Genomic DNA, 18,121 nt, shown 5'->3' with positions numbered 1-18,121 from the left:
CCAATCCTATTCATTCAATTCTTTGCTGTCCAGGGTAGGAGTGTAATAAGGTACTGATTGGATAGCTCTCTCATTGACCTTCATTGTTTGAACACATAAAGTGCCTCCATACAATCATTCAAGAGGCCACCTTTGTAGTTGACTACACACTTGAGAGCAATTTGGATCATTTTCTAGGTTTAGGAACATGTTGACAGTTGACATTCTCCTGTCTCACATTTCTACATTTCTTCTGGTTGTAAGCTGCTCCTTTGTATTCAGATCTGGCCTCAGAATAATTATGTAGCACTTGGGAATGAAGATACAGGCCAGCAGACCAGCACTGGAAGCCAGGATGGAGAAGATCTGCACAGCCACCATGTATTTTCCTTTGGTACTTAAGTAAGTGGGGACAAAAGTCACCCAGACACTGCAGAAGACCAGCATGCTGAAGGTGATCAGTTTTGCTTCATTGAAGGCGCCAGGGAGATTCCTGGCCAGGAAAGCCACAATGAAGCAAATGGCAGCCAGGAAGCCCAGATAGCTGAGGGTGATGTAGAACATGACAACGGATCCTTCATTGCATTGCAGAATGATTAGTCCAGGCTGGGAGTGGAAGTCAGAGTCAGGGAATGGGAGAAAAACTCCCAGCCAAATGGAACAGATGATAATTTGGACAGTAGAACAAGAAAGGATGATGGAGTTGGCCAAACTCTTCCCCAACCATCTCTTCACTTGGTTTCCTGGTTTTGTGGCCAAGAAAGCCAGCACCACAGTAATTGTTTTGGCCAAGAGAGAAGAAATGCCAACTGAGAAGATAATGCTGAAAACTGTTTGTCGGAGAAGGCAGGTGGCTTTCTTTGGTTGACCAATGAAGAGAAAAGGAGACAAGAAGCAAAACAGGAGGGAGACCAGGAGGATGTAAGAGAGGTCCCGGTTGTTGGCTTTGACAATGGGAGTTTCTAGGTATTTAATGAATATGATTAAAACCAGACTTGTGGTTAGGAAAAAGAGTAGGGCAAAAGAGACAAGAATGATCCCCAGATGTTCTTCATAAGACAGGAAGGTTATAACTTTGGGGATACACTGGACTCGGTCCTCATTTGGATATTGATCATCTGGGCACTTGGTGCATTTTTCTGTATCTGTAAAAACCCACAAGCAATATTTATTTAATATTCTACCCTTTTACCATTCAAAATTATACTTTCTAGGGACAATAATTAATACCATGAATATTTTTCAAGATTCATTTCTTAGTATTTCCATAGAAAGAAGAAATGAATATCCGAGTAAGGGTATGGCTAGCTGATGAGAGCTAAATAGCTTGAAATAGATTTATACTAGTCTCTCTTTATTTCTTTATCAGCAAATATAAATTATATACACACACACAATTGAGTTTCAATCTGTCTTTTATCTTCCACTTCCATGGAAATTCTCTGGATTAATCCACTTTCACAAGGCCTTCCCTTTTCTTTAGTCTCACCCACCTTCTTGAGTGGAGATGGTCCCCTCTGGACAAGGAACACAGTCATAGCAGCAAACTGGCTCTCCTTCCTGAGCCTGCTTGACAAATCCAGGACGACAAATTTCCACACATTTGGATAGGGGCAGAGACTAAGGAGAAAAACAAGGAGTGCCAAAGAAAAGTGTGTTAGGACTAAACATCCATGGAAAATGGAGGTGGACATGAACATTTGTAAAATATTTGCTGGGCTTCCGTTCAGGTAAATAGGAAATCTCTGACTAATTTGAAACAAATGTAGGAGAAATATCTACTGACAGATTCTTCATTTACTTCCTCCCTTGGAATAACTCACTGCAGTAAATGATTTTTGTACTTAATAAAGTCCGGAGGAATGGAATTCAGAAAAGATTTAAGCATTAATAGCAATAGCACTTAGACATATATACTGCTTTACAGTGCTTTACAGCCCTCTCTAAGCAGTTTATAGAGTCAACTTATTGCCCCCAACAATTTGGGTCCTCATTTTACCCACCTCGGAAGGATGGAAGGCTGAGTCAACCTTGAGTCTAGTGAGATTTGAACTGCCAAATTGCAGTCAGCCGGCAGTCAGCAGAAGTAGCCTGCAGTAGAAGTAGCACTCTAACCTCTGTGCTACCACAGCTCATTCAGTAACAACCAGTGGCTTTCTCATGAACTGAAAGCCTTGGATCTCTTCATTAGGAGCAGAAGGCCTATTGCACTATCCCAGCGGGGTGAAAGAGAGGTATGGATAACTAAGTCTGGGCTGTTTAAGATTATCACTGACTATGGACCTCCTATTTCAAACCATAACAAGGTGAATCCTAATTCTAAAACTTTTTCCCACTGGGACCAAAAGACCCTGCATCGAGTCTTAGTTCAATTTTACTAGAGTCATTCCAAAACTCAAGCCATGGTCCAGAGAATTGCCTTCTTTACCATATCAGGACAAGGAAAAGTGAATTTGAGGCTATTAGTGCAAAATCTCCAGCATTTGACATTGTTTCTCAGCAGTTTTTTGGATATTGTAAATTGCAGAAGGGAGCCAAATGGCCATATGTGTCTGAAAGAAGAGTATCACATTTTAGCTATAGCTGTATCAGCTTACAACAATGTCCAATATCTGAAGGATACATTGGTCAATAGAACTGAAGTGTTCCTATCTATCTAAGAAAATTATAAAGGTTTTCTCCACATGTTCAATTCTCAGTGAAGGTTACCCCAATTTTTGGACTACGCTTCAACCACTTGAAATGGATTCTCAGGCTTTGAAAGAAAAAGACACAAATATTTGCCCCAACTTATTGATCAACTTTGGCCATGATAGAGAATATTTGTTGATGATAAGACTCTGTCTTTCAAAATTCATTAGATGCTCTTGGATGGGATTTTCCTTGGTGAAAACCTGGGCATTGCACAACCAAATTGTCCTCTCTCTCTCTCTCTCTCTCTCTCTCTCTCTCTCTCTCTCTCTCTCTCTCTCTCTCTCTCTTTGCTAATCTTGGGCAAGGATGACTTTAGGTTATGGGAATCACATCCTGGACATAAATTGTTTCAATTTCTACCCTCAAAACGACGCTATAGAGCACTGCACACCAGAACAACTAGACACAAGAACAGTTTTTTTCCTGAATGCCATCACTCTGCTTAACAACTAATTCCCTCAACACTGTCAAATAATTTACTAAGACTGTATTACTATTATTCTTCTCTTCCTCACTAGTATATATCTCTTCCCACTTATTATATATAACCATATTGCTTGTATCTTTCAATTTATATTGTTTTTACTTGTTTCTTAGTACAATTTGATAGCTTATTAGTAAAATTGACTATCACCAAGTGTTGTATCTTTTTATTCTTGATGAATGTATTTTATTCTCCTTATGTACACTGAGAGCATATGCACCAAAGACAAATTCCTTGTGTGTCCAATCATACTTGGCCAATAAAGAATTCTATTCTATTCTATTCTATTCTATTCTATTCTATTCTATTCTATTCTATTCTATTCTATTCTATTCTATTCTATTCTATTCTACTGTACTCTACTCTACTGTACTCTACTCTACTCTACTCTACTCTACTCTACTCTACTCTACTCTACTCTACTCTACTCTACTCTATTCTATTCTTACCATTTTAAGCAGATACCTATTACAAATGGGATACAAAGAAAAAAATCCCATGTTGGACCTTGATCAATAGTACTGAATCCTTCCAAGCAGACTAAGATTGCTATAAGTATTATACTCCCACATTTAGTTCTCAGTGAAGATCATCCACCTTGGTGACTAGACTCAGCCCACTTGAAATAGGTCCAAAGGCTTTGACAAATAGAGAAAACACAACAATAATTATCCCACCTTGTTGAGCAATTTTAGCCGTGAAACAGCATCTTTGTTAATAATAAGTCTCTGCCTTTCAAAACTCCCCAATTGCTCTTCAATAGGATCATTTTTGGAGAGAACCACCAAGCCCTTTAAATTCAGATCAGCTGCCAAATCTCCATTTTGGTCCATGTACAGTTTCAACAGGGAAATATTGCAAAACTCATTATTCTCCAAAAAGGAATGAAACTAGAATGGAAACATCCAAGAATTTTAAAAAGCAGTAAACTTAGTTACTTAACCAATGTTGTCTTTTTTCATTTGAATCTTTTTTTTTCTACGATTGTCTAATTTGCAAATATACTGAATTGGGAGAATAAGCTTTACCACTATCCTTAAAAATGAAAAACAAAGATTCAGCAAAAAAATTGTTGATCATATATTGACAAAATATGTCAATATATATTGAAGAAATAAAATTGACAAAATTTATCAATTTTAGGGAACATTCTATAGCCGGTCACAAATAAATTGAACAAACAAACAAAAAGAATGTCCATAAATTTCTTGAAAGCAACAAGTATCAAAAGGCATGGATTTGTCAGGAAGATATTTATCAGGCTAATATTCTCCCAGGTAAATCAGATGTAAATATGATTAAGTGAGCTAATTTTACTTATTGTAAAAGCAGGTTAAGAGAATCTTAAAAGTCTGAAAGTCCACATCTCCCACCAACACTTTTTACAGCCTGAGAAGTTAGGGAAGACAACTGAAGGATTTTACAAGAAGCTGAAGATCTGTTCAAAGTTACTCCAGAGTGTTGGACATGGAGAAATGAATTCAGTTACACAAACAGAGATTCTGGATGAGTGATAGGACAAACATCCTAAATGGAAACATAGTTTTAGAACTGAGCCAGTCAAGCAGAGAAGTTCAGACTCCCTTTCACTGATTGTCTTAATTCAAAGACCAACAGTCAGAAAAACTTTAACTGGGATTCCTGGACTAGACGATCTCAGGATCTCCTTCGGATTTATGAATTCTGCAATACTAATGACAGATCCATATGTACAGGAATTTATTTAAAAATGTATACATCCTTTTTTAAATCATTGTTTAATATCAAAATTAATCTGTCATGGTGCCCACTTTTGGAAGATGAGATTGGGTCAAACCTGTTGTCCTTTTTGTAACACAAGTAAGTTAATAAGGTTCCCCTCCTTCTTCTTTGGGTTCTTTTTCAAAGGAACTAAGCTTGATGCATTCTTGTAAGGTCCCCTTACCTGCCATGGCTTCATCCTCAAAGCCCTCAAACCGTCTTTCTCCTTCTTCCATCTCCTGCTGGATCTGGAGGAATAGGCAGCATTCAAGGCATGGACAAGAGTCTTAACAATACTGTAAAGATGGTGGTCATTTTGAACCCAGATCTTGTTTCTTTTCAGTTGGGTCTCCAGTGGTGCTTTCTGGGTGCATCTTCTCCGGCCTTTGACAGAAAAGATGTGCTTTGAAAAAGAACAGTGAAAAGACTGATCTTCAAACTTAGGATCTGTAAAGAAATAGGGTTCAAAGATGTAATATTTTGGTCTTTTTTTCCCCTGAAAAGAAAAGGTCCAAATACTATGAACATATTTTAAATGTCTGTTCTTTTTTATTTGATATGTTCCCAAGAATGTCATGATCCAAAGTTTCCCTTCTATTGGTCCTGGTAAACCTTCAAGTATTAAGTGGAAAGGAATAATTCTCTCCAAAGGGGAAACATATTCTATGAAGTGAACAAAGACATTGACTTGTTTCCATTTAGAGATGGCATCCCTGAGGGCTGCTGTATCTGTAGTTGTTGAGAATCGTTGTGATATCACAACACAAATATAACTCCCTACAAGCATAGGAGTAAAAGTCCTCATGAAGTTCTCTCCATTTTCTGTGTCTGAAACAAAGAGACCAATCAAGATCCATCTGAAATGGAGGAGCAGTTGGACAATTCCTGGGTAGTGGAAACCTTTTTTGGGGAGCGTTGGGTAGAAAAATGGGAATTGATTTTTATCACTCAGAGCCTCTGAAAGAAATCCATAACTCATCTGAAAAAGCAATGACAAATGTTGAGTCATATTTGGGGTCCTATCAAATCCCAAATATTACATTTCAATGAATCCAACATTGTTCTGATGTACATATTAGAATAACCTATTGCTGATTAATCATTAAGCCATATCAAGATGTAATATATAAAAGTGCTCCTGGAAAGGGTTTTGATCAGGGCCAATACCCTCAGTTCCATTTTAAGAGCAATCAATTTCCTCCATAATATTTCTCTGTTAATTGTACCAAGAGCTGCACTGAGATCTATACATTCAGCAAAACTATGTTTCCCCTGACTGATATATTTTATAATTAGATGATTTTTTTTTTTAAAAAAAGCAATTGTCAATAGAGGATCAACTCTATTGATCAAGAAGTCTTTTTCTTGTTATTCTGCAAGCTATCCACATTTACCTATCATTTCTCAACTCTAATCAAGAAGAGCCTGGCATATATTTTAATCAGAATATCTTTTAGGTGAACAGGCAGGTTATTGCTGTGATCCTTTTTATTCACTTTTATAGAGATAGGAAATACTGGATATGGCAGGTGTTATTTATGTGTATAATGAATCTGTCAATAGGGCATCCCACCAGTAAGGATATTTTTTTAATACTTCAGAAACTACATTCCAGGTTGACCATGAACAGATTAGATAAAAAAAATGTTGATATGGTGATTAATTTGCTTATATATTTTTTAAATTAAGTTGGTTAATTGCCGTATTTTTCAGAGTATGAAATGCACCTTTCCCCACCCCCAAAAAAGGCTGAAAATTTGGGTGCATCTTATACTCTGAATGTAGCTTTTTTGAAGCTTTTTTTCAGTGCTAACGAGGCACTAGCGAGAGAGCTGGCCAGCTTTGCCTGCTCCCTTGACTCTCCACTGTGCTTCAACGAGGTGCTAGCAAGTGAAGGGATCTCCATGCTTTGCTCCGACTCTCAGCTGTTCTTTAGAAGTTTTTTTTCAGCCCTAACTAGGCGCTAGTCGAGTGAAGCGATCTCCCATGCTTTGCCTACTTTTCTCATTGCTGCTTCCTCTCAGCTGTGTCTTAGAAGCTGTTTTTTATCCCCAAGCAGAGAATAAAATACCAGCAAACTAATATACTGAAGCTGACCAGACTAAGGACGCTAGCCAGATGAATACCTGGTAGGCAGATTCCCCCCCCACTATTTTCCTCCCCAAAAACTAAGCTGTATCTTATACTCAGATGCATCTTATACTCCGAAAAATATGGTAATGCTAGCGGGCCCTATGAGTCCATAAGCCGTATGTGTTTGATTAATTGTAGAGATAACCCAGTTAGATTCTTATGAATCTGCAATTTGCTCACCATTTCAAATATCATTCTTTTGACTAAGAAAGTATACAAAAATATTTATTTATTTTATTTTTATTTTATATCAAATTTATATACCGCCCTTGTCCCTGAGGACTCAGGGCAGTGTACAGCCAAATAAAAACATAGACTACAAACATTAAAATACTATTAAACAGATATATATATAAATTTGGCCCCGTAATTAAAAAACAAATGAATTTCCCATCACTGTTGCATCTTCCTTTTGTACAAGGAACTTTTGATTGGACACACAGCCTCTCCTCATTTTCACAAGTGTGCAGCAGAAATCCCCAAAATCAGTGCGGATGGTGTTATGCAAGGATATGGTTATTTGATCCTTGCAGCCTCTATGCTATGGATGCCAGTCTTTAGCCATGACAACTACAATAGCCATGGTGAAAAGCAGTTCTTGAATTCTAAAGAGAGTATAGTTGAACTTATCATTCACCCACCACAACTCACTCACGTTACCTATAGCTAAACACAAATACAAACCTGAGGGATTTTGTAAATATCTACTAATGTTGACATCTGGATGGAGATGTCCCGGTCAGTTTCATCAAGAAGAGCCAAATGTTTGTCCTGCTTCCCACAGCTGTAGTTAGGAAGATTGGCTTCGCCAGTGGAGAGTATGTCTAACAAAACATCTGAAGTGCGAAGTGTGTTCAGATAGTTGTCATGGATGTTGTAGCCCAGTGTGAGATTTTGCAAGAGCTGAGGCTTCTTGTTGACCATTTGAATTATGAAAATCAAGCGTAGAATTCTTGACTTATCAAAACGTAAACTAGTGTAAAAAATGTTCATGTTATTATCATTATCATCAAATAAGATTCTTTTTTTCAATTTAATCCTGTTTGCCTCCAAAAACCTACTGAGGTTTAAGCCAATGCTGATCCAAAATGGAAGCCTTGGTAGTACAGTGGTCTAAAGCACCCTGTTATTAACACAGCTGCCTGCAATTTCTGCAGGTTCGAATCTTGCCAGGCTCAAGGTTGACTCAGCCTTCCATCCTTTCTAAGGTAGGTAAATTGAGGACCCAGTTGTGGGGGCAATAAGCTGACTTTGTATAAATATACAAAAGTATGAAAGCTATTGCTTAGCGCATTGTACGCCGCCCTGAGTCTCCGGAGAAGGGCGGCATATAAATCAAATTAAAAAAAGAAGAAGAAGACAAATGACAGTCACTTGCCACTATTTATTTTTTTATTAGTGTTCAGAAGATGAGCTAGAGAGGTTAAAAGTCACAAATACATCATTATTTTTAGTAGTGCTGGTTTTCATTTTTTTCAAAATGTAGGATTCAAAATAATTCAATCATTAAAATATTAAAAGAGGATGTTGTTTCACAAGTAACACAGAAAAACAACTCTACAAAGACGTAATCCTTTATTTCTATTAGGATCAGACATTCAATAATGTGTCATTATAAAAATAGGCTGGATAGAGGAAACTATAGTAATTTCAATAATTATTTTAAACAAAAGTCAGTATTGAAGTGATGAATTTAGGATTTGATGGGGGTTTTCTTTCTGCCCCAACTTTGGATTTGTGTCTCTTCCACAAAATAAGACAAAAAAAGGAACCCATGGAAACCAAAACGATTCAAGAAATCAGATTTGTTCTGCAATATAGAAGTAAATGAAATGAGAAGGGGAGTGTTAGAACTTCAAATTCTAACATTTATTGCAATAAACCCATCACATTTATTGACTTACGAGGAAGACTGACTAGAAGGAACTATGTTGAATGCCAACATTGTATGTGATATTTTTGTTATAGTAGTTACCATACTAATGAGATGGTCTCCTGACTTGTAATAGCCCCATGGATTTTTCCCATCCTGGTTCTCTAAAGTTAGTGGGCACTTCATTCTGAACTTCCCAGAGACTGGCTGGGACACCAGCAGCATCAAAAGCAGAAACAGGAGGCCCATAATTCATAGAGCTGAATCAATTACCTTCCTGCTTCAAAAGAAGAAGAATTAGAAGTGTTAGAAGAACTCAAAGCACTCTCAAAAACACTTTCAATGGAAATGCTAATAGGTTTCCTGATTTAAACATAGATAAACTAAGCTTCATCTGGGAAGGAGAGAAAAATACATTCAAGAGCACAGTCTATACCTTTTCTCAAACTTCGGCCACACAGAGTATGACCTGAGATATTTATCCTCTTCTGATGCAAGAGCCCTTACATGTTGCTTCAGTCTGATGTTTATATCAAAGGCAATCACTGGAGAAGTAGCTTAGAAGATCTCAAAGACTAGGATGGTGATAATTACAGTGAGAAGCAGCTTACAAGCTCTATGTGTAGAGGGAAAAGTTGATGTGAAAAATCACAGATATACCTCTAGGGCACTGTTCTGTACTAATTGTGTTCCTTCCTGTCTGGACATGTCTAAAAAGTTATGCTGGATGAATAGAATTAGAATAGAATAGAGTAGCGTAGCGTAGCGTAGCGTAGCATAGAATATGTCAGATGTAAATGCCTTATTCTCTAATGTGTAAATAATGTATATATGGAACATCAGGGGTTAACTTATTACTTGAGCTTTAATGTATTCATATTTTACCACTCCCATTCCTGGCTCCGCCCCTTGTATATAAAAGGAGCCATCCTCCCCATTTTCCTTGCTTCTATCTTGAATATTCAGCGAATATAGAATGCCTATTATGAATAAAGAGAATTATATTTAAACCTATAATTTCTATTATCTTTATTGAGTCTGATCCTGAAAATATTGCAACAAGCTGGTAGCAGAGGATGGTTAATTGACTCAATAAGTAATTAAAAATGTCCAAGAAAGATAGGCCCAACACCAGGGCCTACAGCAAAGAAATAGAAACTGATCAAGAGATGATCAACGAATCCACTAATGCGATTTCGAGAGAATCCGAAGAATACACCACTGAAGAAGAAGAACTGATGAGTGAAAATAACGACCAGGAAGAAATCGAGATAGAAAATAACGAACTCAGGTCAGAAATATTAAAAATACTAAAAAGCCAAAAGAATGATGAAAGCCTCATCGCGGACCTCCAGGAGATGCTGAGGAACAGCGGAGCAGCGAGAGAGAAAAACATCATTAAAGAAAAACCCAAAGATCAAAAAACTGTGAGTGAAATGACTACTGAGAAAATAGTTGTAAAAAAGAAAAGATGTGACCCCGCGCGAAATTTTGAACGGCAGCCATCTTGGTTTCAACGAACTTCAAAAGAGAGTGAAGCAGAGCCAATCAAAACGCTCAGTTCAAAATTTCTGGCGCGAAAAACGCTATCAGACGAAGAAAGTGAAAAAGAAGTCTCAAACTCTTCAGATGAACCAAAATCAGAAAGTGAAGACGATTTAACAAAGTCTCAAGTAGAGTCAGCAATGAAAACACTTTTTGCTGCTTTTGGGCCAAGATTGAAAATTTCTAAGACATCAACGAAGAAGCAAGCAATCAAACCGACAACTCAAGACCTGCACGCTCCCATCCTGACTTCGAAAACGACGACACCCGAGCCCAGAGAGCCATGCCGATTCCGTCCTACACCGCAGACAGAATCGAGTGCCAGCACACACAAGAGAAAGAGAAGAACCGCCGCCATCACCAAAGCCCCAAAAACCGAGCCAGAGACCGACTCATCTGAAGAGGAGCGGATCGAGAGAGCTGAAATGGAGAGAACCTTCCACAACGGCGCCAAAGAAGAAATGAGCAACGCGCATGTGCAAAACTACGTAGACGGCCCCGAAAGACTTGAACTGGCCAGAGAACCGCGCAGACTCGTTACAAGCATCCCAATGCCGTTCTGTAATTTCCTGCACTTGAGAGACCACGGACTGCCTCAGGTTGTAAGTAATGGACAAAATAATGTGGGGAACTTACCCAGTGACTTCCCAAAACTTAGAGTTGATGGCATTAATTTACAAGAGTGGTACCAACAGCTTCAGGTTATTTTTATGAAAGAAAATTTACTATTCTTTATAACTAGTCCTCCAAGAAGACCTTGGACTTTAAAAATAGACTGTTTACATCATAGAGCATTTTTCATAATAATTTCTAGCGTGTCTCCTGCAATGTATCATAGCATCAAACCAAACCTAACTGTATCAGAAATAATTCAATGCATGTTTAATCTATTTCACAGCGATAGCGTAGCCACAACCACAAGAATGTCTAAGGATTTCTTTTCTTCTAGAGTGAAACCAGGGGTTTCTATAAGTGAACATTTGATAAATCTAAACAAAATAAGAGCTGAGCTGCAATTGAGGGGGGAAGTGATTTCAGATCAAACTATGAAAAGTGTTATTATCAATTCACTTGATCCATCATGGGATAGCTTTATGTCACACTTAGATACCATTAATTTGGGATATTTATCAATAGAAAGTCTATCTAACAAATTGATAGCAGAAGACAATTCAAGAAAAAATCGTTCCAGTAACCAAACAGAACACAAATCTTTTAGGAAAGTAGTCTTTCAAGATAAATATAATGAGGTCTTTAGATGCCACAATTGTGGATCCAGGGAACACAGTAGAAGAGACTGCCCCAAAGTCCCAAGGGAGAGACATAGGCCAGAATATAGGAGCAAATACAATTACAGACAATCTTCCACAGATAGACACAAATATAGAAGCCCACCAAACTACAGAGAAAGTAGAGGGGGTAGAGAAAATTCAAAAGAGAGAAAATCTGGGTCACTAAATGGGCTAAATAAACAAGACAGCACCAAAACACAACAAGATGAGAACAATAATTGGCTTATTGATTCTGGTGCAACAAATCACACCACTAATAACAAAAGTATATTATCTTCATTTACAGAAGATAAGTTTGTGATAAAGGTAGCTAATCAAGAAAAGGTTCAAGTATTAGGCAGAGGAAATGTGACCTTGCCTGGTTTAGGGAAAATAGAGGGGGTATTATTAATCCCAGAAATACCTCACAACATACTAAGTGCTATAAAACTAAGCAGAGAATCTGACATCAATATAGTTTTCTCAAAGGGGAAAGCAACTATAGAAAAGAACAAAACAAATGTAGGCACTGTGATGATAAAAGGGGGTCTACCCTATCTGATAACCAAAGAAAGATGGTTACATAACATTGATTCAAATATGGAAGATTGTATTGAAGCAGATGATGAAAATGTCAGTAACAGTGACAATGATGAATGTAAAATAACTCATGATAACAAAAATACACACAATGAGAAGAAACCAAAAATAGGTAAACCAATTCATGATGAGTGTGCTCATATCTTACATAGGAAGTTAGGACATGCAAGCTTTCCTGTAGTACAAAAAATGACTGAACACGCAGAAGGTGTAAAAATAAAAAATTGTGAAAATTATTTAGAATGCTCAGTATGTAAATCCACCAAACTAAAAACCAGTCCTAGACCAAAAAAATCTAACAGATCAACTAACAATATTTTTGATTTGGTACATATGGACTTAGTTGGTCCATTAACTCCATCAATTACCTATAGAAAACGTTACTTCCTAACAATAGTGGATGATTACAGTCGCTATGGTTTTGTTTACACATTAAAGCACAAGGATGAAACCTTTCAGAAATTTAAGGAATTCTACAAACGCATAGAAACACAACATAATATCAGAATAAAACAAATTATGACAGATAGGGGATGTGAATTCATGTCTAAAGAATTCTCCCAATGGTTAAAGGATAGAGGGATGCTACATTTCACGTCCAATCCATTTTCTGCCTTTCAAAATGGGATTGCAGAGAGAAAGAACTCCACACTACAAACCATGATTAGATGCACATTAGAAGATGCTGGTTTAGGCAAACAATTTTGGTCAGAAGCCTTACATTATTCAAATTACACTCAAAATAGAACATGGTCCAGTATTGTGAATAAGACACCATATGAGGTGATGTACAATAGAAAACCTAAATTAGCACACATGCACATATTTGGAGTTACTGCAGACGTGCACATACCTAAACAATTGAGGAGAAAGGGAGAAAACGTATCCAGGAGATTAAGATTCATGGGATACGAAACTGGAACCAAAGGGTACAGATTCATCGATAATAATAACAAATTTATAGTATCCAGAACAGCTGTGTTTCATGAGCAGGCCAATTGGTCTAAGTTGCACCTTAATGAAATTTTTTCTAATAAAAGCAAAGATAATATATCTTGCGAGGAAGGAACAACAGAAAATCAAAATACTAACAAAAGTAAGAACAAAACCAAAACTTGGACAAATAGTCAGCATAAAATAAAGACAGACACATTAACAAAAAAGGAAGCCAGATATTTGCATGACAACCATAGCAAACCTGAAAGAAATATTAGAAATAATAGAAACCAAATACCAAATAAATACAAAGATTATATTATGCATATGGATGGAGAACAAATAACACCTAATACATATGAGGAAGTATTGAAACTTCCCCGTGAAGAAAGAGAAAAATGGGAACTAGCTATGGAAAAAGAAATGAAAAGTTTACAAGGATTAAATGTATTCACACCTGCGATCGCACCTAAGGATAAAACAATTATAGGTACCAGGTGGATTTATAAAATTAAGAATTTAGAAGGAGGAAATACCTTATACAAGGCCAGACTAGTTGCACAAGGTTATGCACAAAAATATCCAGAAGACTACACTGACACATATTCACCCACAGTGAGAACAGAGAGTGTCAAAACAGCTCTAGTAGTAGCATCTGCACTCAATCTAGACGTGTTTCAATATGACATACAGACTGCATACTTACATGCAAAATTAGATAAGGAAATATATGTAAGAGCACCACACAGTCAATACACTAATAAGAACGAAATTTGGTTACTAAATAAGAGTCTGTACGGATTGAAGCAATCTGGCAAAAGATGGTACGATTGTTTGGTAAAAGTACTAAAGACCATGGATTTCAACGCCACCACTGCTGATAACTGTTTCTTTGTAAAAAAGAGTAATGATCATATTGAATTTGTATTAATTTATGTGGATGATATTTTATATATTGGAAAGCATAAAGAGAGCAGGGAAATCTTTGTAAATAAGTTAAACGAACACTTCTCATTGAAATCACTAGGTAGAGTGAATAAATACCTTGGTGTACAAATTAACAAAACAAAAAGGGGATTCAAACTTACTCAAAAAGATAAAATCATTGAACTCCTAAACAAATGTAACTTAAATAATGCCAAAACATGTGACACACCTATGCAAACTGATTTTCTTAGAAACAATGATGAATCTTCCCCTGAGTTTAAAGATAACACATTTTACAGATCAGTTATAGGTTCACTCCTTTATATATCTAATTGGACTAGGCCAGATATTGCATTACCTCTCAATTTATTGTCAAGATATGTTAGCAAACCAACCTTGTATCATTGGGAAGCTGTCAAAAGAATTTTAAGATATCTGAAAAGTACATTAGATTTTTGTTTAATATTGGAACCCAATAATGACAAAGAACCAAAAATTACTTGTTATGCTGATGCAGATTGGGCTGGTGATACATCATGCAGAAAGAGTACCTCTGGTTATGTTTTTCTATTGAACGATTGTCCAGTTTACTGGTATACTGGTAAACAAGAACTGGTAGCCACCTCTACCACAGAAGCAGAATATGTTTGCTTGTCTAAAGCTGCAAATAACCTTGTATGGTTCAATGATTTGATCACAGATGTTTGGAAGAAACCTACTTTACCATTTATTATGCATGAAGATAATAAAGCGGCCATTGAAATTTCTAGATCCGATGCAATTGGACAAAGGTCCAGGCATATTGATATAAAATTTAAGCACGTGAGACAACTATCTCAAGACGGATTCATCAAAGCAATACATTGTGATACTTCTGAACAATTAGCTGACATATTAACAAAACCCTTACCTTCTAAACAACACAAATATTTAACTTCTAAATTATATGTATTATATTGTCCTGAATCTGAATGTAACTGGTGTTGTATAACGAACCGGCATTTAGAGGGGGATTTGTCAGATGTAAATGCCTTATTCTCTAATGTGTAAATAATGTATATATGGAACATCAGGGGTTAACTTATTACTTGAGCTTTAATGTATTCATATTTTACCACTCCCATTCCTGGCTCCGCCCCTTGTATATAAAAGGAGCCATCCTCCCCATTTTCCTTGCTTCTATCTTGAATATTCAGCGAATATAGAATGCCTATTATGAATAAAGAGAATTATATTTAAACCTATAATTTCTATTATCTTTATTGAGTCTGATCCTGAAAATATTGCAACAGAATAGAATAGAATAGAATAGAATAGAATAGAATAGAATAGAATAGAATTCTTTATAGAATAGAATTCTTTATTGGCCTAGTCTGATTGGGCACACAAGGAATTTGTCTTTGGTGTATATGCTCTCAGTATACATAAGGAGAATAAAATGCATTTATCAAGAATAAAAAGATACAACACTTAGTGATAGATAATAATAATAATAATAATAATAATAATAATAATAATAATAATAATAATAATAATAATAATATTTTTATATTCAAACAACCAAACATTACACAATGAATTATCATACATCATTTTATCCCCACCCAACCCACCCTCCCCAATTCCCCCCCCTGACTTCCCAGAGGAAAAACAGGATATAGCATTTAACAAACATAAGCTAAAATATGCTAGCTATTACAGAATTCAAAACTCTCTCACACTTGTTAACTCCCCTTTTAAAAATTATACTTCAACCTTCCTTTTATAAATTCTCTTATCACATTTCACATTTGTAAAAAAAAAAAAACACCATGATCTTATTTTAAATATTTTAAAATCTCTTAATACAGAACATTCTCCAAAATATAAGTTTCAAAACTGTTAAAAAGTTATCCATTAAATTTTAAGTTATCCACCTTTAAACTTCAATACTTTAAAATTACCATAAAATTCAGAAGTTATCCAACTTTAATTAAATCTTTTAACATCATGAAACAATCTCCAAAATATGACCAGCCTTTCTTTCTTTCTATATTTTTTCCAGTCCTTCTTCAATAATACTTTTTCCTTCAGCATTGCTCCTCCCCCGCTTTTATTTTCGAAGATTTTTTGGTTTGAAATTGTAGTTGGTATGTCTTAGGAATTTGTTCTCTTCTTGGGATTGTTTCCTTTAATTTGAAGCCCCCGTTTCAACTCTTCCTGCATTTGTAATCCATCAGTTCGTTCCTTATATATCGGTTCTGTCTGTAGCACCAAAACTTGTCAAAATATTTATCAACCTGCAGTAAAGAGTCCTCTTGCTGTTTCTCAGTTAATTGAATGGAAGCCTCTTCCAAAACCTGTGTTTTTGATATAATAACCTCCATTTTAGCCCCAACAATGTCTCTTTTACCCTCCAAAGGCACATTGTCCTGATTAATTTCTTCCTCTTTTTCAGCCAGCAAGTCATTATTATCCCCCAATTTAAAATCTTGAATAGTTATTTTAATTATCTGTCTTATCTCAGCAGTAAAAGATTTTAAAAAGTCTTTTAAGTCCTTCGCAGTCACTACTTGTAAATTTGCTGACTCATGTAGTCCATCTTTAATTTCAGCCATTTTTCAATTGTCTCTTTATGTTTGTGTTAGTTCAGCTATCAGGTCATTAACTCCAATTATTTCCAGACAAATTAGGGATATAAATTAGTTAAAGTCAATACCACAGTCTTTTCCATTCCACTTCCACTTCAAATCTTTTTCTTGAATAACCCGATAGCTTTAACAATGTTACTGATATTAACAAGGACTTTCACTTATAGGTTTCAGTTTTCACACCCTAAGGTGCCATCTTTTTTTTTTTTAAACAGAGTTAGCGTACAATACTTGCATTTTTAGTCTCCTGGATTAACTCTGCCAGCATCCAAAATCCAAATTCTTTTTAATCCTTCTAGTTGCTTTGCTGGAGTGGTCGCGACGCTTCGGTCTGCTTTAAGCAGACTCGTCCCGGCTCCAGAGTTTTGAAGGGCTTTCAGGGAGCTCTCACCCTGCAAACCCCAGGCTTAGAAAAGAAAGCCTGGGGGTCTAGGGGAGCTCTACCCAGACCCTTCTGCTCTTCTCTCCCTCTTTTCCCTGGGGGAGAGTTTTAAAGCTGCTAGACAGCTGGTTTTCGCTGTTCTAGCGGCTGTACGGAGTCACAGGGCTGGAGCTCCTAAAAGGAGCACCGTCAGCGTTATGCGGAGCCACCGGAAGTGTGAACAACCAGTCTCTCAGGCCACCCCTGCACTTTACCAGCCAGCCTTCTGAATTCCCTGATGTATTCTGCCACAGGCCTCCCCTTCTGTTTTATCTTCAGTAGGTCTCCCTCGGCGTGTTGTGCTCCAGTACAGTCTTCAAACCTCTCCTGGAGGCCAGATAGAAACAGGCCTAAATCACCCAACTTGGCTGCATGGTCTCTATATAGATCCGCCACCCAGCCTGCCGCCTCCCCATCCATGACCGTTGTCACTGCAATAATGTATTTATTTATTTATTTATTTATTTATTTATTTATTTATTTATTTATTTATTTATTTATTTATTTATTTATTGGTTTGATTTATATGCCGCCCTTTTCCGGAGACTCAGGGCAGCTTACAATGCATTAAGCAATAGCCTTCATACTTTTGTATATACCTGCTTAGTAGGGCTTTCGCCCCCCCCCCTGACTTTTTTATACAAAGTCAGCTTATTGCCCCCACAATCCCACAATCCCACTGGGAGGTGTACCATCTGCCATAGCGGTCAAAGTGATCGAGGATCTGGCCTAGAGACAAAGGCACCTTCTCAGGGCTGCCATCAAATGACACTCGCAAGGTGGCGGGTCCCACCTGTCCATATATAGAGGGCCTTGCTGGGCTGGTTGGTCAGCCAGGAGATTGGGCAGTTGGCCCATGTACTCCTGTACCCCTGGCACCTGCGGTTC

The 18,121-nt window shown here is 37.0% G+C and overlaps 1 protein-coding gene across 1 annotated transcript; it reads right to left on the bottom strand.

The window, feature by feature from the left end:
• Nucleotides 1-213: 213 nt before the first annotated feature.
• LOC139309949 (vomeronasal type-2 receptor 26-like) lies at nucleotides 214-9,152 on the bottom strand. The gene is made up of 6 exons (XM_070934129.1): nucleotides 8,944-9,152; nucleotides 7,715-8,051; nucleotides 5,082-5,876; nucleotides 3,835-4,047; nucleotides 1,473-1,599; nucleotides 214-1,124 (listed from the first exon to the last, which is right to left on the bottom strand). Exons 1-6 carry the CDS (start codon nucleotides 9,150-9,152, stop codon nucleotides 214-216), a joined length of 2,592 nt encoding a protein of 863 aa, XP_070790230.1.
• Nucleotides 9,153-18,121: the final 8,969 nt, after the last annotated feature.

Source organism: Pituophis catenifer, unplaced genomic scaffold, assembly GCF_029215685.1.
Source record: "Pituophis catenifer annectens isolate HBS135680 unplaced genomic scaffold, rPitCat1.0.hap2 SCAF_2, whole genome shotgun sequence".
In the NCBI taxonomy this organism is placed as follows: Eukaryota; Metazoa; Chordata; class Lepidosauria; order Squamata; family Colubridae; genus Pituophis; species Pituophis catenifer.
Note: the sequence above shows the minus strand (reverse complement) of the source record. Positions and strands in the feature narration are given on the sequence as shown.